We start from the raw sequence: 22930 nt of genomic DNA, 5'->3' as shown, positions 1-22930 counted from the left end.
TAAATGAATGAACGATAAAAAGCCATGGTCATAACTGGATATATGAAATCAGCACAAGGTTAGATGAGCAGGAAGAGCTTCACAAACATTACTGTTTGAGGGATGTCTGGGTAGCTCAGTCGTTAAGCGTCTGCCTTCAGCTCAGGTCATGATCCCGTGTTCCTGGGATCGAGCCCCATGTCAGGTTCCTGCTCTGCGGGAGGCCTGCTTCTCCCTCTGCCTCTGCTCCTCCCCGCTCGTGCTCGTGCTCTCTGTTTCTCTCGCTCAAATAAATAAATAAAATCTTTTAAAAAATGTTACTGTTTGAAAAATTGAGATGAAAAATTAATTTGATATTTTCTTTTTTTTTTTTAAAGATTTTATTTATTTATTTGAGAGAGAGAATGAGAGACAGAGAGCACGAGAGGGAAGAGGGTCAGAGGGAGAAGCAGACCCCCTGCTGAGCAGGGAGCCCGATGCGGGACTCGATCCAGGGACTCCAGGATCATGACCTGAGCCAAAGGCAGTCGCTTAACCAACTGAGCCACCCAGGCGCCCCAATTTGATATTTTCTTTTTCTCGAGTGGTCGTTAATAATCCTGGGGGCAAGTATGTATATATTAGAGAACTTATTTCATTAACAGGATTCAGCCAGGCACTTGGATACTGAATGTTGACATGGGAAAAAAAAAAAAAAGCCAACCAACTACTCTGCAGAGCTGTGTTCGGGATACTGGACTTTAACTCTTTGATTATAGGTACTACCACCACGGTGTGCTGACCTGCAAGATCATTGAGATCAAAGGCTGGAAGTTACGATGTTTGCCTTTTAAAGAGTAAATGCTATTCTGACTTTCATAGTTTGCAGTTCCAACTGGAAGTGATAACATGGATTCATGGTATCTGCCTTGGTTTCTGTTCTCTGCCATTCTCCTCATGGTTCCTGGCTTGGTAAGGAAACAATATTTGGAAAATGATTAGAAAAATTGGGGGCCAATTGCCTGTTTGTCCATTTCTTGTTTTTTAGGAATTTCAAAACATTAATGAAAGGAGTGTTTCGTTTGGGGCCAGCAAGGGACAGGCAGGGTCATAGGGAGTGAGAAGAAGCCCCCCGGGGGGAAAGAGTCGGGGACATTGACATAAAGTTATATATTTCTTTCAGTTTCATTTTTGTATAGCAAGTTTTCTTTTGATGACATGGAAAATGCGAAATGTGACAACCATTCCATTTTTACTGCTGAGTGAAATGCATTTTGCTGTTACCGTGACATGAGACACGAATGGAGTGAATGATGAATGTCACTGGCAAAGCAAACACTTACAGTTTTGTAGCATGGGGTTTCTCTTCTGCTTCTTTGTCCATTTTGACCAATCTTGCTACAGTGACAGGTAGTTTGTACCACAGACCAGCTCAGGGTTTTAAATGAAGTTTCAAATGCCTCGGGGAGAGGGGGCGGACTTTAGTTGGGATTTAAAAATAAGTGATTATATTGAGTTGATATTCCGTAAATGGGATCTACAGCATTGAGAACAAGAGATACCATTTAAGATACATTAAAATTGCAGTTACGCACCAATACTTTTCCATTGGGTGTCTTGGTATTCCTCTGTGAGTGTGAGACAAATAGGGCACTTGTTAACGTCAAAAAGAAGGGTAAACTATCCAATCAGTTAATTCCCACTGCTTGCCAAACAGTCCATAGGCTTCTGGTATTTGTCTATGTAAGCCATATTAACCAGTTTTACAGACAGTCTGAGTTTCGGGAGGGTGAGCTGACTTACTCTGAGTTGGTGGAACCAGGAATATGACCCACACCTACTGTCTGCCAGGCCCATGAGCTTTTTCACTAGACTCCACTAAGACATTTCTCAGGTTTACTTACGTTTTTCTATTGGGCGGGTATTCTGGGTTTTTCATGTGATCACTTGTAGAACCTATTTTCAGAAGTTTGCTATTTTTTTTTAAAGTTTTTTTTTTTTTAATTGCAAAGTATACCCATTGATTTTTTTTTTCCTTAAACATTTGGTATTGTCTTTGAAAGCAGAGTGTTGAGAAAAATGTGAAAAAAAACCATGATTAATGAGGTCTTCGATAAAATTTTTTTAGAAGGGATTGTAATAAATTACAATAATGTTTCAACAATGAGGATAAATTATTAGGTTTTTCAAACATTGCTCCCTGAATCCTTTAGAGAATCATGTTTAAGGCGAATGTTTATCTGAGGGCTGGAGTCTTATGTTCTGCCTTCTTTTCAATCTGTGAAATTGGTTTCTTGTTTCTTTCACCTTCAAATTCATATAACATCCAGTTTCATTTTTTTTATATGAAATAAAAAGACCCTTTGGTCAGAAAGTTATTATAGACTCCAAATTAGCTGTCTTGGATATAAGCCAGAAAGTAATACATAATATTAATAAAAAAAACCCCACAAATTTGGGCGCCTCGGTGGCTCAGTCGGTTAAGCAGCTGCCTTCGGCTCAGGTCATGATCCCAGGACCCTGGGATCGAGCCCCACATCCAGCTCCCTGCTCATCTGAGAGCCTGCTTCTCCTTCTCTCTCTGCCTGCCACTCTGCCTACTATGGCTCTATCTCTCTGTCAAATAAATAAATAAAATCTAAAAAACAAACAAACCCACAAATTGCTAGATATAAATTGGAACCAAGAAGATCACTTATGTCATGGGTGTCATAATAATGCCTTTTTTTTATGTGTTTGTTTCTCAGCCAACTCGAGAAAACTTTGGTGAGTCTATTTTGAGTTTTTGCTCCAAGTTATAGTAAAAGAAAGTTATGTGGATAATAGAACAACAAAACAGAAGAACTAAGGACACATTTAATGTGAAGCACAATGCAAAATTGCATAAGCATAATTTTATAATTGCTTTGAACTTTAATCAAACACTGCCTTCTTTTGATTTATTGAGGAATGTTTTATTGTTCTTGTTCCAGGGTTCCACATACCAAGCAAAAAAATAAATGGTGACATAGAAAAGTCTAAACACAGTGACAAACACAAGACATCCCATCAATGCTTGCTATTATTACTTTTGCTATTTTGTATAAACTCAGATAGACCTGATGTCCATCCTATTCTGTTGTCCACTTAGAGATTTGGCTATATTATCCACTCCTTTGTAACTTAAAAGAGTAATTCAAATTTAAATTAGTAATTCTGCTTCAGAGTTCCAAGGTATGTTACTAGCAAGGGATATATTGGGCAGATTGTACTGGTTTGACCAAATTTAAACATTTACTTCCTATTTAATCTAATCATCTAGTCTAGTCTTTAAAATTAAGTTTAATATTATATAGAGTGACCAATTTCTTATTCCTGAAGTCATCTGGCATTCAAGGGACATGGATAAGATAAGAGCATATATGCAAAAGCCCCATAGCCCCAAGCCTGGCTCATGAGAGGTTCTCAGTCAATCAACCAATCAATCAATCAATCAATGTATATTGAATCAGAACCTGTTCTCCATCAGTCAATCAATCAATCCGTGTACATTGAATCAGAACCTAGTAGTCACTTACTGAGGCAAAAGAACCTTACTTACTTTTAATATGGTAATTGATGAAGATTGTCTTCTTTCATAAACATAATGTTCATTGTGGTTTTCTTTGTTCCTTTAGTTAAAGATGTAGATGGTGGACTCGATCAAGATATATTTGATATCAATGAAGGTTTGTGGATTTTTTTTTACATTTTTTATTAAGTGGAGAGTTCGAATCCAGTTTGCTAACATGAATTTTTATCTTCCCTCTTAGATTTGGGACTGGATCTTTTTGAGGGGGACATCAGACTTGATGGGGTGAGTTGAAACAAAGCAAGGAAGAATCTTCTGTTAATTACTGCAAACCAAAATACAGAATATCTGAGTATGATTGGGCAACATGGGCTTTGTTAAGCCCAACTATCTCTAAGGGTACCGAGTCCTGGTGACAGATTTATTCAATGAATATATTATACTCTGAGAGACTCCCATAATAGTGCCTTCATCAGCCATTCCTCAGATTTCTGTGTGGTCAATGCCACCATCACCCACCATGTATGCCTTGGTCTTATTGATCTGATGGATTTTCATTATTGGAACAATATGATGTTTTCATTTTTAAATAGAACCTCACTGATTTCATCTAGTTGAAGCAAAATTAAACTGAATTTGTAAATGTCAATGAATCGGGCTTTTTACCATAAAAGATAGATTTTGTGACTTCAATCCTGACAGCTAAAGATAGTGTTGCCAAGTAAAGATCCTCCCAAATCTATGCATGAAGAGTACATGGCGCACGGATGAACATAGGTACCTTACAGATAGTTTAAATCAAACCTCCACTGGGAATTTCAACTCAAGAAGCAGAGCTGCAGTATCCAATGGTTGGTCTTGGGCTCTTCTATCTGTACTCTCCTTCTTGATCTCACCTTGTGACAGGGTTTGACATGTCATCTCTATGCTGATGACTCCAAATGTGTGGCTCTCATTCATTCCTTCTGCTGCACTCCAGACTGGTCTATCCAGGTGCCTATTTGTCAGTTCCGTTTCTGTGTCTATCAGGAGCCTCAAATGTAAGGTGTCCTAAACTGAACTCAGATTTTTCATGCAAACTGCTCCTCCCAGATCTTCCCTCTTAGCAAAATCATCCCCCTACTCCCCTGAATAAGTAAAAACTCCAGGAGTCACCTTTGCTTCTGCCCTTTCTCTCACCCCAGCATCTGATCCATTAGCAAGTGCTGCCATTTCTGTCTGCAACGCGTGCCCCAAATAACCCACTTTTCTCCTAATTTGTCTTTCTATTTCAAATATTGCTCCCCTATAATCTTTTCCACCCTGTCCCCACTTCCCATCCCCCCCCTCCCCGCCCACAGCAAAGTGGTCTTTTAAACAGGCAATGGCACCATTTCCCTTCCTGGCTTGAAACTCTTCAGCAGGGTGGCTCAGTCGGTTAAGCATCTGCCTTTGGCTCAGGTCATGATCCCGGGGTCCTGGGATCGAGTCCTGCATCGGGCTCCCTACTCAGCGGGGAGACTGCTTCTTCCTCTCCCTCTGCTCCCCTGCTCCTGCTCTCTCTCTCGATCTCAAATAAAGAGATAAAATCTTTTTTAAAAAAAACAACAAAACTCTTCAACAACTTCCTGCTGCATGTAGAATAATATCCAAATTTACCCACAGCCTTCAAGACCTGCATAATTTAACTCCTGACTATCTGTCCTTCCATCTCCCCCACTTCTCTCTTATCTCATCTCTTTTTTCTCCTAATTCATGAGGCTACTGGCCTCAAAACAGATTAGAACATACCAAGTGTTATTCCCACCTCAGAACCAGAGCAACCCTCCACTACCATTAAATGTATCCTGCATAAACTTACTTATTTTCTTGCATTTTAAATTTCATTTATTTCTTGATTAACTATTCATTGTTTCCCAAGTTTTTGCCTGATTCATCAAATAACCCTTCACATTTATTTTTGACAGGCACAAGATAGAAATTCTATCATTGGAGAAGAATACAGATGGCCTCATACCATTCCATATGTTCTAGAAGATAGCTTGGGTCAGTATATACCTTGGAGTATGTGTAACTGATGTATGTTCCTGACAGAATATAATCACAGTATTTTCTTTCTTTGGTTGTTTGCTTCTTTGTTTCTTTGTTTCTTTCTTCTCCTTCCTTCCTTCCTCCCTCCCTCTCCCTCTCTCTCTCTCTCTCTTTCTTTCTTTCAAGATTTTATCCATTCATTTGACAGAGAGAGAGAGAGCACAAGCAGGGGGAATGGCAGGCTGAGGGAGAGAGTGAAGCAGGCTCCCACTGAGTAGGGAGCCCGATGTGGGGCTTGATCCCAAGACCCTGGGATCATGACCTGAGCTGAAAACAGATGCCCAATTGACTGAGCCACCCAGGTGCCCTATAATCACAGTATTTTCAAGGGTGAGCTCGCATGGTCTTTAAAGGTTTGTTGCTTTATGGGCCCATGAACATTTACTTATAAAAATAAGCAAAATGAATAATGAAAAGAACCTAAATGATTTTGTCTGAAATAGTTGCTGAATTTTGACCAAGAAAGGGATTAATGCAACCAACATTTATGGAGAGCCTACTCTGTATTGGGTGCTGGGGACATAAAAGTCAGGGAATTAGTCTTTATTTGAAAGTAGTGGTTTCCCATATGTTCAGATTTTACATACAAGTTAAAAACATGAAACAACAAAAAAAATATTTTAGGACCTGGCCTAAATCCATTAGCAAGTTCTGCCATTTCTGTCTGCAATGTGTGCCCCAAATAACCCATTTTTCTCCTAATTTGTCTTTCTATTTCAAATATTGCTCCCTTATAATCTTTTCCACCCTGTCCCTGTCCCCACCTCCCATGCCCCCCACAGCAAAGTGGTCTTTTAAACAGGCAATGACACCATTTCCCTTCCTGGCTTGAAACTCTTCAGCAGGGTGGCTCAGTCGGTTAAGCATCTGCCTTTGGCTCAGGTCATGATCCCGGGGTCCTGGGATCGAGTCCCGCATTGGGTTCCCTACTCAGTGGGGAGACTGAGTTTACCAAATAAAATGTTTACCAACATTTTATTTCACCAAGTCAGGAATTTACCCAACTACAAGAACCCACTATCTTTATCATCATCTTTTCATAAAATAAAGAAAATTTCAATAGTAAAAAATCAGAAGAATCCAATCCAAAATTAAGGACAGCTTTTCTATAGAAGAAATTTAATTGTAATGAAAAACTGTAAACATGGTCCTCATTTTATTTATGGTACCAGTTACCAGAATCACTTTGGGAACTGTCTTTTGGGAAACTTTTCTTAAAGTTCACACATTTCAGTGGAGATTCAGATATGCCAAGAGTTAATTATAATAGAATGGAATAAACATTTTGCTTAGTGATAAGTTCAAAAGCCATGGGAGCACGTTGGAGGGGCATTGAACTCAACCTAGATATAAAGGCATATGCATCAGGAAGCAGCTGACACTGCAGCAGGGCGGCCATGAAAATTATGCAAGTTATACACAATACATCGGTGCCTGGGTGGGGGGTAAAGTGGGACTGAAATCAAGTTTGCATTTTGTTCATCAAGACGCATTTGTTACTTTGCATGAAGTGCTATTTATCTACCTGCCAAATCAACAGTTGCTGCATCTGCCCAGACGAGGTGCTTCTTTGTAATCTGCAGGAAGGCATTGTGTGGGCCAGTACCCTCTCTGATGGCAAGGGAAGGGTTCTCCAGGCAGATGAGTCACTATGTGCAAAGGCATGAGGAAAGGAGAAAACCCTTAACTGGAATCTAGATTGGAAGTGGGGAGTTAATGAGGTTGAACAGGTAGGCAGGATCTAGACTGGAAAGGCTTGAGTGTTTCCCACGTTAAAGAACTTGGTGTGCCTACTGATGGTGATGTGGGACCTCCAACGGTTTTAACGTGGATGTGAGATTGTGATCCTGCTAGTTGCAGTGTAGAAGAGGCAAAAAGAAAGTAAGGAGATTAATGAGGAGATGATAGAAGAAATTCTGTCAGACGCTTAACCAACTGAGCCAGCCCAGCACCCCTGAAGCAATGGTTCTTAAGCCTAATTTGGGCCCTGAACTCACTTGAGAAGCTCACGAACAGTCTCCCCAGGAAACACACTTTGCGGATATAGATATAGACTGACACAGATATAGATGATAGATGATATAGATACAGAACAGATATAGATGATATAAATACAGATATAGATACTTCACATATAAACATATTCATGGACTCTCCCATCTCAAGGTCCTCCAATTAAAAGCTCTGCTGTGGGGCTTTAAATACATACTATAGCTTCTCAGATGAGGCCTGTGACAGTGAGTGTTCACTTTGGCTGCCTGTGATCCAAGGTATATGTTCTCTGAGGTAAGGAAATGTCTTTTTTGTTCTTCTGTAATGTACTCTTTAAAGGTTCCAGAGAAATAAAAATGGGGCAAAATCAGGGATTTGAAGAATAATCAAATCTTGTATATGATACATACTTAATTTGTACAGAATACTAAATTTGGTAAAAATAAAATGCTACACATTCACGAAGGGACTGACTCATAAGTAATATATTGCATAGCCTGTTTCCATGGTGAATCGTTCAATGGTGATAATGTTAATAAGTGTATTTTTTGTTGGTTTTCTTCCATCAGAAATGAACGCAAAGGGAGTTATCCTTAATGCATTTGAACGCTATCGCCTAAAATCATGCATTGACTTCAAGCCTTGGGCTGGAGAAGCTAACTATATATCAGTGTTTAAGGGCAGCGGGTAAGGTGGAGAATTTGTCTTCTAGGGGTTCAAATGAGAACGTTGCAGCTGTGACCTGTTCCAGCAATTGTCCTAGGCCCTGACCTTGAGGTGGGTGGGGGGCTTCCTTAGCCATTTGCTGGAGAGTAAAAGACAAACGGTATTTAGTGTCTCTAGCTATAAATATAATATATATTTTTTAAAGATTTTATTTCTTTATTTGAAGAGAGCACAAGCAGAGGGGAGGGGCAGAGGGAGAGGGAGAAGCAGGCTTCCCGAGAAGCAAGGAGCCCGATGAGGGGCTTTATCCCAGGACCCTGGGATCATGACCTGAGCCGAAGGCAGACACTTAATGACTGAGCCACACAGGCACCCCTAAAAATAATGTTTTCATACATGCAACCATATTAAGACCAGGAGGGTGGGATTGCATGCCATCCATCCCACAACTCAGGGAACTTCAGCTGTTTGTAGCTGACATCCTCCTTCTTTCCCTCTTCCGGTAAAACACGTGTGTAGGTGCGCGCGTGTATGTGTGCACGCATGTGTATCTCAATTTATTTTAACCTAACTACACTTACTACTTGAGTTAAACTGACAGTGTTATTTGCCCAGAGCTCAGCAATTCTGCGTGGTTGCTATACCTATAAAAACCTTATTAGCAGTCATCCACATACCAAGGACAATGTGAAGAACTTAGAAATTTCCAGGAAAAAATCCGGACTAGGTTGATTGGGGGATGACTTGCTCCTATGTAATAGTTGATGCCAGGGTCAGATCTCCAAATATCATCTGGTCTGTAAGGTTTCTCATAGCTTGCCAGGGTTAAGAGAGAAATGCAATGTCCTGATTATAAGAGTGAAGGATCTAGGTGGGTAACTGAGTGGACTGGGCCCTGGGGATTTTACTCTGAACCATCATGAGAACACCCTCTCCCCCTGTCCTGTGAACTCTCCTGTAAGCTGCTGGTCTTCAGTGGGAAACAGGCACGTGGGGAAGCAACAACTCTCCATCGGGCAAAACTGTGACAGAATAGCAACAGTCCAACACGAGTTCCTCCATGCACTGGGATTCTGGCATGAGCAGTCACGTTCTGACCGGGATGACTATGTCAGCATAATGTGGGACAGAATTCTGTCAGGTACATTTCTTTTGTTTTCTTACAGTCTTTTTTCTGTTAAAAACAGAATTTCTTTTTTCTTTTTTTTTTTTTTTAAAGATTTTATTTATTGATTTGAGAGAGAGAGAATGAGAGAGCACATGAGAGGGGTTAGGGTCAGAGGGAGAAGCAGACTCCCTGCCGAGCAGGGAGCCCGATGCGGGACTCGATCCAGGGACTCCAGGATCATGACCTGAGCCGAAGGCAGTCGCTTAACCAACTGAGCCACCCAGGCGCCCCTAAAAACTGAATTTCTAAGCATGTGCCATCTCTTGCCAACTCTTAATAATGGAAAAACTGATGTCTTGATGTTTTACTTCTGTAAGCTTTAGAGACCAGATCCACCTCACTATTTCCACAAAATCATCCCATTTCAAGTTGCCATCCATTGCCCGTTAGTGTGATCCTAAGCAACTAGGTATCCTCTCTAAAGGTATTTGCATACCATATAACTTGCACACATATTCCAGTAACCATGAAACCCCCGGCTATGTCATTTCCTTCTGATGACTCCTGTCTGTGCTATCATTCCCAGGTGCCTCCCCACCACGCCTCTCAAAGGCCTTTTACCTCCATCTCCATCTATTGTGGGTGCCCCCACCCTCCCATCAGCACCTGCCAGTGATCCTGACTGTCCCGACACCACCATTGAGAATCTACCTTTCTATTAGCTGTTCTTAGAGCCTTACACTAAATGTTAATGTCCAACCTTTGGCAGTAATGGAAACTTAGAAGAAGGTAGGCTAAGTGTTGTGAGCATCAAGTAATTAAAGATCTTTTCAAATTTATCATTTAGGCAGAGAGCACAATTTTAACACCTACAATGACCAAGAATCAGACTCCTTGAATGTTCCCTATGATTACACCTCTGTAATGCACTACAGTAAGACTGCTTTCCAGAATGGAACAGAGCCAACAATTGTCACAAGAATCTCAGACTTCATGGATGTGATCGGCCAACGAATGGATTTCAGTGACTATGATCTCTTAAAGTTGAATCGACTATATAACTGCAGTATGTGGCAGGTTCTTTGAAATGCCTTCTGTGTCTCTCTGCCATGTAGGAAAAATTACGTGCTGTGCCATTTTGCTGAGCATCGCTGGCTTTTCTGAAATGATGGTTTGATAGTTGTTTGATAATTATAATTTTATAGTAGAAGTTTGATATTAAGCAAAAAAACAACAACAACATAAGAGCACCCAAATCCCAATCCACAGCTTAGAAGCCACATTTTTCTTCTCAGAAGATCTGGCCTTCAGATCTAAACACAGATTGGGGCCTATAGTAACATGCCCCATGTCAATGTTTTGAATGAAGAGCTGTCATACAAATGGGATCAAATAATCTGTGTTGCAGTTTAATAATCTGGGTAACTAGAGGAGTGTAGACTCAGGTTCCTATACATTAGATGATTAAAGAAAAATGTCTTGGGGCAGACAGCTTATTCAGATACACAGAGTTGATCAATCCCTTGGTTTTGCAGATATCGAGAAGTCTTCAACCCCCAGAATCAGCAAGGTGTCCGCTTTAATGCCATCCTGGTATTCCTAGTACTTCCGTACTTGGATTATCATGTCGGAGGAGTGTCAATAATTGTCATTTTACTTTTGTAGCCACTTCCCTGAGCTTTATGGACTCATGTAGTTTTGAACTGGAAAATGTGTGTGGTATGATTCAAAGTTCAGATGATAATGCTGACTGGCAATGGGTGTCCCAGGTTCCCAGAGGGCCCGAGAGCGATCACTCCAACATGGGCCAGTGCAAAGGTAACAGGAGTGAGATACTTCTGGATTTTACACTTGGTGATCCCAGCATTTTTCTTTGCTATGAAAGACTGGGATTTTATCCCTAATTTCTATCTGAATTATTAATGATAACCCATTCGGTTGCTACTAAGGATACAGTTCTATGCCTTATAAGGACATGGCTCATTTCTTTGCTTTTCCTCTTTACTTTTCTCTTCTTTCTATAAGTCAGAGCTGCGCTCTGTGAAACCTCTCCCTGTCTGTGCCCACAGCAGGAGGGGACTGTACCTCCTGGAAGGGCTCTTATGTCCAGGGTAGCGGGGTGGTTTTCTCAAAGCTCACGAGATACAAGAGACTTTCCAGTGAACAGCACAAGGCTGTGAATTAATCCGTTTCAGAATTTCAGTTGGTTGTGATTACACCTCCCTGTTATAAAAGTCCTGAAAATGAAGAGACAAAGTACAATTTATTTAATTTTATTCAGATGAGTATCCTTTTCCATCATAATTTTGTTTTAAATTAAACAATCATTTATTTGGCTACAAGTACTCCATTTTTATTTATTTGCTCATTCCTGGCAACAAAGATGTACGACTAGACTTCAGAACTCAGGGTCATTGCATGACAGCTCAGCCAGTCTAGGCAGTGGTTGGGGTCCCTAACAGTGAAGAGTGCTTTTCCTTTTCTTTTTCTTTCTTGGAGGGCTGGGGGCAGGAAGGCAGATGTTAAGGGTACAGACTTGCAATGAGTAGTAAAGAAGCCCTGGAGATCTAATGCACCGTGCAGGGAATATAGACAGCAATATTATATTCTAATCACTAAACTTACTGAGAGACTAGAACTTAATTATTCCGACCACAAAAAAAGAAATGATAATTATGTGACATGTTAGAGGTTGCTAATTACCGCTACAGTGGCAACCATATTACAGTATATAAATGTATCGAATTAACATGTCGTACACCTTAAATTTACACAATGCTCTATGTCAAATATATGTCAATAAAAATACCCTTTTCTTTTAAAATGCAGATTTGGATAGTGGATAGTGGTCCTCCATAGGCCAGAAGGAAGGAGGAAGGAAAGGAGGGAGGGAGAAGATGAGAGAGAGAGAGAGAGACACACACGAGGCCAAGAAGGTGATACTTTTTTCTGAGTTTGAAAGCTATAGTAAGGAAAAGGTGGCCCAAGATCTCTTTTATCAACCGCCTGCTCATGGAACTGTACTTAAATACCCAGCACAGTGCTCTGCCTGCAGTGGGTACTAAGTAGACGCATGCCTATATCTCGTATCTGCTTTGTCAATTCTGCTTTTGTTTTCTGAACAGGTTCTGGTTTCTTCATGCATTTCAACAGTAGCTCTGTAAGCGTGGGGGCCACGGCCCTGCTGGAAAGTCAAACATTATACCCTAAAAGAGGATTTCAGTGCTTGCAATTTTATTTATATAACAGTGGAAGTGAAAACGACCAACTGAACATCTACACCAGGGAGTATCCTGCAGACAATGTGGTTGGTACTTTAACGCTTGTGGAGGAAATAAAAGGTACAGTATCAACATTCTTATTGTCTCAGTTCAGAGCGAAGCAATCTTAACTCTAAGTCTGTGGCACTGAGGAGGTCAGTTCTTGGCAGGTAATAAAAATACATGGGAGGAGGGGCTCCTGGATGGCTCGCCTGGGTGGCTCAGTCATTAAGCGTCTGCCTTCTGCTCAGGTCATGATCCCAGGGTCCTGGGATCGAGCCCCACATCGGGCTCCCTCTTCCACGGGAAGCCTGCTTCTCCCCCTCCCACTCCCCCTGCTTGTGTTCCCTCTTTCACTCTGTCTTTCTCTGTCAAATAAATAAATAAAAAATCTTAAAAAAAAAATACATGGGAGGGGTGCCTGGGTGGGGCAGTCAGTTGAGTATCTGGCTCTTGGTTTTCTGCTCAGGTCGTGGTCTAATGGGACATGGGATTGAGCCCCACATTGGGCTCTGAGCTCAGTGGGGAGTCTGCTTGAGAGTCTCTCTCTGCCCCTCCCCCTACTCTTTTTCTCCCTCTTTCTGTCTCCATCAAATAAGTAAATAAATCTTAAAAAAAACAAAACAAAAGACAAGGAAAACTAGTTTAGGCAAAATGGGAAGTTACTGGTTCAATGTAAAGAGATTGTGGGATGGACGAGGGAGGAACTGGCCTCAGGCAGGGCTAAACCTATCCCTGAACATGGTCGGGGACCTTCATGTTATCTCAGATAGGCTTTGTCCACAAAACTGGTGCTTTGAATATTCCACTTCCCAGCTTACGTTTTTATCAAATATGCCATCAGACTGGAAAAGGGACTCTTCCTCTAATTTCTAGCTTAAAAAAAAATCCTAGTGAAGAATTCTAATTGTTACGATTAGTTACAGTTAAGTGCAACTTCTGGAGCAATTCCTGAGTAGAGAGAGGGCAACACTCCATTCCAATCATCTGTCAGAGAGGTGGGTCACGTTGACCAACTATAAAAGCAGGTGGTTAAGAAATTTCCCTGCTGCCAATTCTGCTACTGTCTGCTCCACATATTGACCACTTGGTTTGAATGAATTGAGTAAAACCTATTATAAAATCGATCTACATTATGCTATATGTCATACCATTTTCCTCCCATAAACAGTAGCACAAAAGGTACTTAAGAAACGTGCTTAGGGGGCGCCTGGGTGGCTCAGTCATTAAGCGTCTGCCTTCGGCTCAGGTCATGATCCCAGGGTCCTGGGATCGAGTCCCACATTGGGCTCCCTGCTCGGCAGGAAGCCCGCTTCTCCCTCTCCCACTCCCCCTGCTTGTGTTCCTGCTCTTGCTATCTCTCTATCAAATAAATAAATAAAATCTTAAAAAAAGAAAAAAAAGAAACGTGCTTAGGAGTCCAGAATTTAAACGGATGGTGCTGATCTGATCTTAATGTAGTGGAAGTGCTCATGAAAGATTTTTGTTCAGTCCAGAGTCTACCCGTAGATAATAGTATTTTCTGTAATTTGGATATTTCTAAGTTATTTTCACATAATTGTGTTTCACAGTAAGTGCCAATATATTCAAGTTTTAAGTCATTGTGTTAACTACTAGTTCGACATGAATTCCTGAGCTGGTCTCTACCTGGGGGATTCTGAAATTTTTAAAATGTATTGCTGCTTCTTTTTTTTTTTTTTTAAGATTTTATTTATTTATTTGAGAGAGAGAATGAGAGACAGAGAGCATGAGAGGGAGGAGGGTCAGAGGAAGAAGCAGACTCCCTGCTGAGCAGGGAGCCTGATGTGGGACTCCATCCCGGGACTCCAGGATCATGACCTGAGCCGAAGGCAGTCGCTTAACCAACTGAGCCACCCAGACGCCCTGTATTGCTGCTTCTTATTTGGGTGTGTGATATAAGAAAATAAGACAAGATAGCATAGTCTGTGCTGCTAGTTAGGGGTAGGAGGTGATAGTGAAAGGGGAAGTGTAGGATGGGGAGGAAGATGATGGTATCAGATATTCACATATTTATAACACTGAGTCACTAGTAAATGATCTAAGGAGTAAATGGTAAATGTGGGCTTTCTGGGGTTCGGCAGATTCTTGTTTAATACTACCAAAACGTTGATGGAAAATTTTGCATGTGAAGGAAGTATTTCAATCAAACTATAAATGAGGCCTTGGCGGAACCTCACAGGAATCCTGGGTACAACTGTAGATGTTGGGTTTAGCTAACATAGAATGGGAGGTAACTCATATATAGGGCATGGAGTACTCCTAAGTTAGGTGTGGTTGTTTGGTCAGCCTTCACTGGGAAAGGGTGACCTATCTGAGAAACAAGTAGATAAGCATCCAGATATTCCAGAGAGCAGTTTGACACCACAGAACTCCCTTGAAGGGAATGGGCCTGGGCGGGAGAGGTAAGAAGATCATACTGCAGACCTGTAGGCATCAATAGCTCTAGGATGATCATTTGGCCTATGAAGGTTAAAAACTCTAATGTTGATTTGCACATGATTCTCAGTCCTTTGCTTTGGGATAATAATGTCTCTTTTGCAGAGATACCCATTGGAAGCTGGCAACTTTACCATGTAACATTGAAAATGACCAAGAAATTCAGAGTGGTGTTTGGAGGGGTCAGAGGCGCTGGTGCATCATTGGGTGGCCTGTCTATTGATGACATCAATCTTTCAGAAACACAGTGCCCTCATCATATCTGGCATATAACGAATTTCACACAGTTTATTGGCAGCTCAAGTGGAACTCTCTATAGCCCTCCATTTTATTCTCCTAAAGGTTATGCCTTTCAGATTCACTTGAATCTAAGCCATTCGACTAATGCAGGAATATATTTCCACTTGATCTCTGGAGCCAATGATGATCAATTACAATGGCCATGTCCTTGGCAACAAGCCACGATGACACTCTTGGATCAAAATCCTGACATTCGACAGCGTATGTCCAACCAGCGGAGTGTAACTACAGACCCATTTATGACCACCGGTTGGTGACTCATTTTCTTTATTGTTAATACATGATCATTGCTCTGGGAGGGATGGATGATTTGGGAATGAGAGACTGCATGGTCAGGTACCTAGGGAGTATTGAGCCCCAAATTTTAGGAACAGAAGATATTGAGGGGAAGGGCTTCAGCAGTTGTGGGTAGAGTCCCCCAGGCAGGACACTGTCAGGATGTGAGTTGGGAATGTCTCTGAAAAATAGAGAAGATACTGATGTTATTCCTGGCAATTGACCATACCTGAGTTCCCAGTTGTTCAAGGAGTGTTGGTTTTAGAGTCTGGCATGCCTGGGTTCTAATCCAAAGTTTGCTCCTCATTAGCTATGTGATACTGAGCAAATAGTCTTTTGGAGCCCCAGTGTCCTCAGCCATAAGACTGAGGCAGTAATAATAAGCACCCCCTTGCCACCAGGGCTGTCAAGCACAATTCAGCTCTTGTAGAAGGGGATGGTTCCTGATGAGAAGGAAGACGTTGAGCGGGTGCTCTGGAGTGTTGGGAAGGCTCTGAGAAGGGACTATAACTTCTTATTAAAGAGTTCTGGAGGACTTGCCAATGGTGACATCATTCCCCATCTTCCCAGTCTCAAAAAGGAACAGCTCCTCCTCCCCCCAAAATGATCACATTTCTAATTTTAATAATCCTTTGCCCTCTGGGAACCTAATAAAAAGTGAAATTGTGGCAAGGTGAATATTATTGCCAAATTTGAATTCTATATTTGAAAAAAATGGACCTCAGTGACATAGGAAAAAAGAAACCACTAATCTGATAGGAAAAAAGAAATAGTCACAAACAGGATTATAGGGACTCGATGTTCAGAATTTCTTCACTTTTTCCCCAAAACATATTTCCCTGAATGAGCCATTGAAAATGGCTCAAAGTTGGGTGGGTCATCACCTTCTCCCAGAAGCAGTACTTCTCACTGTCTTCTTTTCCTGAAGGATTTTGCTCTGGTAGGTGAGTAATTCAGCTAATGAGATGAACTGTTCTATGTTAATATCAAAAACTCTCTCAGGGCGCCTGGCTGGCTCAGTCGGGAGAGCACGTGACTCTTGATCTCGGAGTCGTGAGTTTGATTCCCCATGTTGTAGAGATTACTTAAAAAATAAAACTTAAAAAAAGTCTCAGAAACGTATTGATTTAACTCGGTTAAAAGGACTATCTATGACTCAGGGCAACTAAGGAATGATTTTAATGCGCAGGGGAGTTTCTATACTGGTCAATATAGGTGTCATACGCCACCCGGGAAACCTTTGGTATGCGTCCACACCAATCCCAGAATGTGGTCTTCCTTGCTAGGCAATCTCATTTTCTTTAGAACAGTATCAATGAACAAGCTTCAGTGACTTTCCAGGGAGCACATCACAGGTCAATGGCATCATTTAATTATTTTGAGCTCTATCCTAATTGTGTTTCACATTGCCTGTTCTTTCCTACCACCAAAAGCTATGATGATGCTAAACACAATCCATTAATATAAATTGCTTTTTCAGATAATGGAAACTATTTTTGGGACAGGCCTTCCAAAGTGGGAGAAGTGGCTTTTTTCCCTAATGGAACTCAGTTTAGAAGAGGTCAAGGCTCTGGAACCAGTGCCTTTATAACCCACAAGAGGCTGAAAAGCAGAGATTTTATAAAAGGAGATGATGTTTATATCCTACTGACAGTGGAAGGTATGTCAGTAAAAATAATTTTATATAAGCTATTTTTGTTGTTGTCGTGGCCATTGATTATTTACTGTGTTCTTCTGGGTTCCATTTTTAGGTATAGCAGCAAATGGGCATGAGAGTGGGATTTTTTTTTTTTTTTTTTTTGGTATGAATCGTTAACAATATGAAAATAACTTAAATAAAAACAATGACCATTCCTGGATAAAAAACTTAATTACCACCACATGGAGCCATGGAAAACTTAGGCCAGAAATCTTTAGAAACAAGTGAAAGTATAGCTCTCATACCCTAGAATTATACTCTGGGGTTCCAGAAATAGAAATATTACACAGCACATGAAATTAAACTGGAAATGAACTGTCTTTATTGTGTTTTTCAAATATATAGACATGCATACATATACATATGAGCATACAAGGATGCATGTATATTTTTTATGTATCCTATGTAAGCGCCCACACATATGTTTTGTCACTGGTAGCATTAATCTATTGCCTTTTAAAATTTCTTACCCATGGCACCTAATAAATACATTTTCCAGGAATACTGCTGGTTTCCATGTTTTATGTGGCACCATTTTAACTCATTTACTATTAAAGACCCCCTCGCATCTCAGTAAATCAGCATCTTGTTTGTGATGAAAGGTGGTGCAATTAAAACCCATGAAATTTTTATGTCAGTGTCAATTAGAGTAAATCTAGATGATACTTCTTGGAAAAAAATGTTCAAGAATAACTGTGTCGAGGGAAAAATCATCTTCTGTAGCAGAGAAAAAGTCAGGTTCATCAATTCAGTTCAACCCTGTTTGGAGGACAAGCAACAGGAAGCACTGCAAAGAAGAGAGCCCCGGTTGTTCAGGGGACCTGGCGGCTTGTGTCAGATATCCCCCAGTTTGCTCCCCTCTAGTAAGAGACCTGTGACCTTGGGCAAACCCCTCAACTGCCTTGCATTGCTGTGCTTTGGTCTCCGCGTCTGTCCCTCGAGAGTGGGTTATAAGGGCTTGGGCCCCTTGTAGCTCAGGCAAGCCCAGGCCCAGGCCCAGGTAAGCATGTGGTTCAGTTGACAGCCCCACAGCTTCAGTTTGCATCTAGATTTCGATTTTAATTATTTCACTGCCTGTGAAACCTAAGCATCCATTTTGAAACTTAAAGATCAAATGCTTGTTAAAGTCAAACTGATTTTCACCCATACTCTCCCTCTGCCCTCCTTAGACATATCCCACCTTAATTCTACACCAGTTCAGCCAACCCCAACCTCTACTGTGAAGGACCTTTGCACAAACTTTAAATGTGAGAACGATGGCATTTGCATTGTCCAAAATGGGAAAGCCGAGTGCAGGTAAGGGGTCACTTGGATGAGATCTCCCCATCCTCTTGTTAGAAAGTTTATCCTTTCCACACTGTAGGGTCAAACACTGACATCTTACATGAATGGTCAGTTGGTTCTCATCTCATAGCCATCCATGGGATATTTACTTTTTGCTCTCCATTTAGGACTTTGGATAGCTACAAGAACAGTAAAATTATTTATGAAGAAATAGTACATTATATTGTAATTGCCTGAAAAAGTCCTTATGAGTTATATGTCTTATGAAGTCCTCACAACAGTCCGGTGTGGTGAAGTGGAACCGTCCCCATTTTCTAGATAGACATAGTTCTCAGACATTCTGGGATGAGCTTGGCCAAGGGGTACAGCGGGGAGGTGGAGGGACAGAGACATGAGAACTAAATTTTCTCCATTATCTGCACCACCTTCCTTTCCCACCTTGGGGCCACTGTTTTGAGTACCAGATGAATAGTAATTCCATTTCTTTTCCATTGGCCTTGCCTGGCCTCCTCTGGTTGAGTTCCACATGTCAACGGCCAGAACGTTGACCCACACCTTCAATGGTGAAGATTTTCAGACTGAAATGTCAACTTGTAACTCTGGGTCCCATTCCAACGTGCAGGTGTCAGTCAGGGGAAGACTGGTGGTACATGGGGGAGAGGTGTGAGAGGAGAGGCTCTACCCGGGACACCATTGTCATCGCTGCATCTTCCACCGCTGCCATGTTTGCCCTGATGCTGATAGTCACCCTCATCAGTGTCTGTTGTATCAGGAAGAAATATCGTAGAAGGATAAGTTCAAATACGGCAGCTATGACTCTGGAAAATGTAAGTTGAGTCTCATATTTGGTAATTCAAAACCTATTGATGAAATCATATGAAGAAGAATTAGGACTTTCTTATATACTTAAAAAAGAATCTCTTTATTTTCTATGCTGGATAACAGGTTTGAAACCATGAGTTCCTGTTACCTTCACAATAGGTCAACAGTTCTTAAATTGGAGCCCATGAGGACTTTTCGGAAGGAGTTCATATCCTTCTGGAATTGTATGCAAAACTGCGTATGGTTGTATCTTTTTTCTAGGGTGAGGGTCTGTGACCCTTCTGAAAGACAAAACTGATTTTGCCTCTAAGTCCCAACCTTCCTGGTAGACGGGACAGGTGAACTGTAAGCGTTTTTGCTCTGAAGGTCTTTTGGGTGGGGGTTGAGCTCAGGCTTGTAGGAAGGGGGTGCCGGCCTGTTTGAGGCTTTTCCATTTCCAATCCATCTGGCTCCATGTGCAGTAACTAACACTCAGGCAAGATTTTCAAGTAGAGGGTTTAAAGTCTTGCCTCAGAGGGTCTCTGAAATGGCAATAGACTCTTGAAACTACCCTGTCTCAGATTGACTTCCCTGGAGAGAGTGTTCCTGGGAGCGTGGAGAACGGAGTAAGGGAAGCTGGACAGGGCAGAGGGTGAAGGTACACGGAACACAGGGATGGGATTGCAGCAGAGGCCTAGGCCCTGCTACGGAGCTGGGATAGTGCCCTGAATTTAGGCAAGAGGGCCAAGCCAATGTACTCCCCACATCAATAGCCATTGGATTGGAGTTGCCCCCTGGGAGGAAGTGGACAATTGGGGGAGGCAGGGCCCCTTGTGGCAAGGGCATGTCCTGCACGAAAGCCTTCCTTTTGAAGGGCAGGACTAAGCAGTAGCCCCAGCACCCACTACTTATGCAGTAGTAGAGTACACAGACCCCTAGTCTCACACACAAAAGAGCGCAAGGAAAATGGCGTCAAGTCTGAACATTGTTTAAAAGTGAAGCTATAAAATTCTTCCAGTTCTATTTCATTCAAAACAGAGTCTCTGAAAATTACTGGCAACACTAAAAAAAAAAATGTGCCCAATGAGGGTATCTCTGAAACTAGAAATACTGCAATTAGCTAAATCAAGAGCATATTTTCTGAAGAAAAATGGCTATTCAAGACATACTATATTTTACAGTTATGATTTTTTGAAGTGGACAAACTGGTACTAGACACTAAATTTGTTCGCAAAGTTAGTCAAAAGATGGACAATGATAATGAACAGAAAGCAAATAGTTTTATTCCCATACACTGCTGTCCCATTTCCTCAACAGCAGGAAGTGTTTACAGCTAATCATAAAGCAATGGCTCAGTTACTTCCCAAGCTTATTAGAAAAGTACTTAAAATGTATACAGGTGTTTTGTTGTGGTTTAAAAAACAAACAAGTATTTCCGGCTTACTTTATGACTCAAAATAAAAGGGACAGATCGGCCAGTGACCTTGTAGGCCAACCTGATGAAAGCTGTACCTGCAGGCATGGTGCCCTGGGCCAGGAGGGATGCACTTGAGGTTTGGAGTAGTGGTTAGGGAAGAGAGGACACATTAGCTAGTAGAAAGGACTGCCAGTTATTCTTCTGGAAATTGGAAAATATAGGCGTTATTAAAAGGGCTGACTTACGAAGCAAATATTGGAAGGAGTTAAAGAAAATGATAAAGAGAAGAGAGAGAAAGAAGGAAGTTAAATCAAGAAAGGGGAGAATTATCAAAGTATCAGGGACACGGTAGGGCCGTTAAGTAAACACACACACACACACACACACCCCTAAGCACCATATTCCCAAGAGCAAGAAATCAACTTACATTTTCCCCAATCTAGACATTTCTACAGTTAATTCACTGATAACGGAACGTCCAGATCTAGTTTAGGTCTTAAATCAGAATGCTCTTCTTTCTGAGGCTACAGTGTGTGTTCGTCCTAATGGTTTAGCATCTGAATTCCGCTAGCCGGACGGGCCAGTGCATCTTCCTGGAGACCCGGCTGGGGGAGCCCACCAGCTGGGAGGGATGCCAGGAGCCTGTTGATGGCACTTCATTTAAAAATGAGACTGCGGGTGCCTGGGTGGCTCAGTTGGTTAAGCGACTGCCTTCGGCTCAGGTCATGATCCTGGAGTCCCGGGATCGAGTCCTGCATTGGGCTCCCTGCTCGGCGGGGAGCCTGCTTCTCCCTCTGACCCTCCCCCCTCTCATGTGCTCTCTGTCTCTCTCATTCTCTCTGTCTCAAATAAATAAATAAAATCTTTTAAAAAAATAAAATAAAAAAAATAAAAATGAGACTGCTTCACTGTGATTCATTGAAATGACAGTTTTTAAATTTAGAAATTAAGCCATCAATTGTTCTTTCCCCTTTTAGCAGCATGCATTTTGAAGATTAACTCAACAATATGGCCAGCAAATGGAATGAAAAAGGATTCTTCATCATGGATTTCACCTAGAATCCATTCCAACTGCCTTGTTCTTCTATAAATGGATCTTCTCTGTAAATAGCTGGATATACTATAAATCATTATTTTTGGTGAACATCTAATTGGTGAAATGTTTGTGGTTTTGTTTTTAAAGGAGGGGAAGCAATTCTGAATCCCAGAGAATTGTAATATTGTCTCTATGAAGGAGCACAGTAACTAGAGATAGCTTTCCAAATTACTGATCCTTCCCTTGGGGGGCCAACGACCGCGGCCTCACAAGTGATTGCCTGGGCACCCACTGGAAACACCCAGTGGGAATGATCTACATGCCATCTCAGCATTTGTGTGTGGTCCCGTCCCAGTGTAGGGAGGGGTGGTAGGACACCTCCCTCTCTCTCCGGGAACAAGTGCTCCTCTGGCCAAAGCTGGCCACTCTCTTGTTTTCTTCCACAGACCCTTCAGAAAGTGAGCTGGGTTTAGAATTTGTTTGAACGTGTACCTGCGATTGACCAGGAAACTTTTAACTCCCAGAGCAATGGTTCTCCAACTTCTCAGTCTCAGGAGTGATCGAGGGCCCCAAAGAGCTTTTGCTTGTGAATATCACACTTCATCAGTACTTACGTTATTAGAAATTCAAGCCAGGAAAATGTAAAACTATGTATTTCTTAATCATTAATAAATAATAAACCCAATGTTTACATGTTAGTGTAAATAATATTTTTATGAAAAAATAACTCTTTCTCAAAACAAGAAAATATAGCAAAAGGAGGGGTAGTGTTTTACACTTTTTTGCAAATCTCTAATGTCTGGCTTAATAGAGAACCGTTGAATTCTCACATATGTGTCCGCATTCGGTCTGTTGTGATATGTTATTTTCATTGAAGGATACAAAGCAAATCTAGCCTCACACAGATATGTAATTGGAAAGGGGAGGTGTATTTAAATAGCTTTTCAGGTAATTGTGGATATTCTTTTTGAATAGTTTGTTGAAAGTTGACAAACGGTAATTTCTTAAATGTTAGCTATAACTGGAACCTGAGACAGTATCAGTGATCTCTTGTAC

General features: G+C 41.4%; 1 protein-coding gene across 1 annotated transcript; it reads left to right on the top strand.

The window, feature by feature from the left end:
• Nucleotides 1-773: 773 nt before the first annotated feature.
• Nucleotides 774-22582, top strand: MEP1B (meprin A subunit beta). The gene is made up of 15 exons (XM_031039925.2): nucleotides 774-930; nucleotides 2706-2724; nucleotides 3621-3665; nucleotides 3750-3793; nucleotides 5455-5533; nucleotides 8140-8257; nucleotides 9199-9377; nucleotides 10192-10410; nucleotides 11010-11162; nucleotides 12470-12685; nucleotides 15167-15610; nucleotides 17118-17297; nucleotides 18506-18632; nucleotides 19243-19447; nucleotides 21816-22582. The coding sequence occupies exons 1-15, from the start codon at nucleotides 868-870 to the stop codon at nucleotides 21828-21830; spliced, it is 2106 nt and encodes a 701-aa protein (XP_030895785.1). The 5' UTR covers nucleotides 774-867; the 3' UTR covers nucleotides 21831-22582.
• Nucleotides 22583-22930: the final 348 nt, after the last annotated feature.

The sequence above is a fragment of the Leptonychotes weddellii genome, chromosome 13, assembly GCF_054177405.1.
Source record: "Leptonychotes weddellii isolate Sample4059 chromosome 13, ASM5417740v2, whole genome shotgun sequence".
Taxonomy (NCBI): Eukaryota; Metazoa; Chordata; class Mammalia; order Carnivora; family Phocidae; genus Leptonychotes; species Leptonychotes weddellii.
This window is presented reverse-complemented; position numbering and strand designations above follow the sequence as displayed.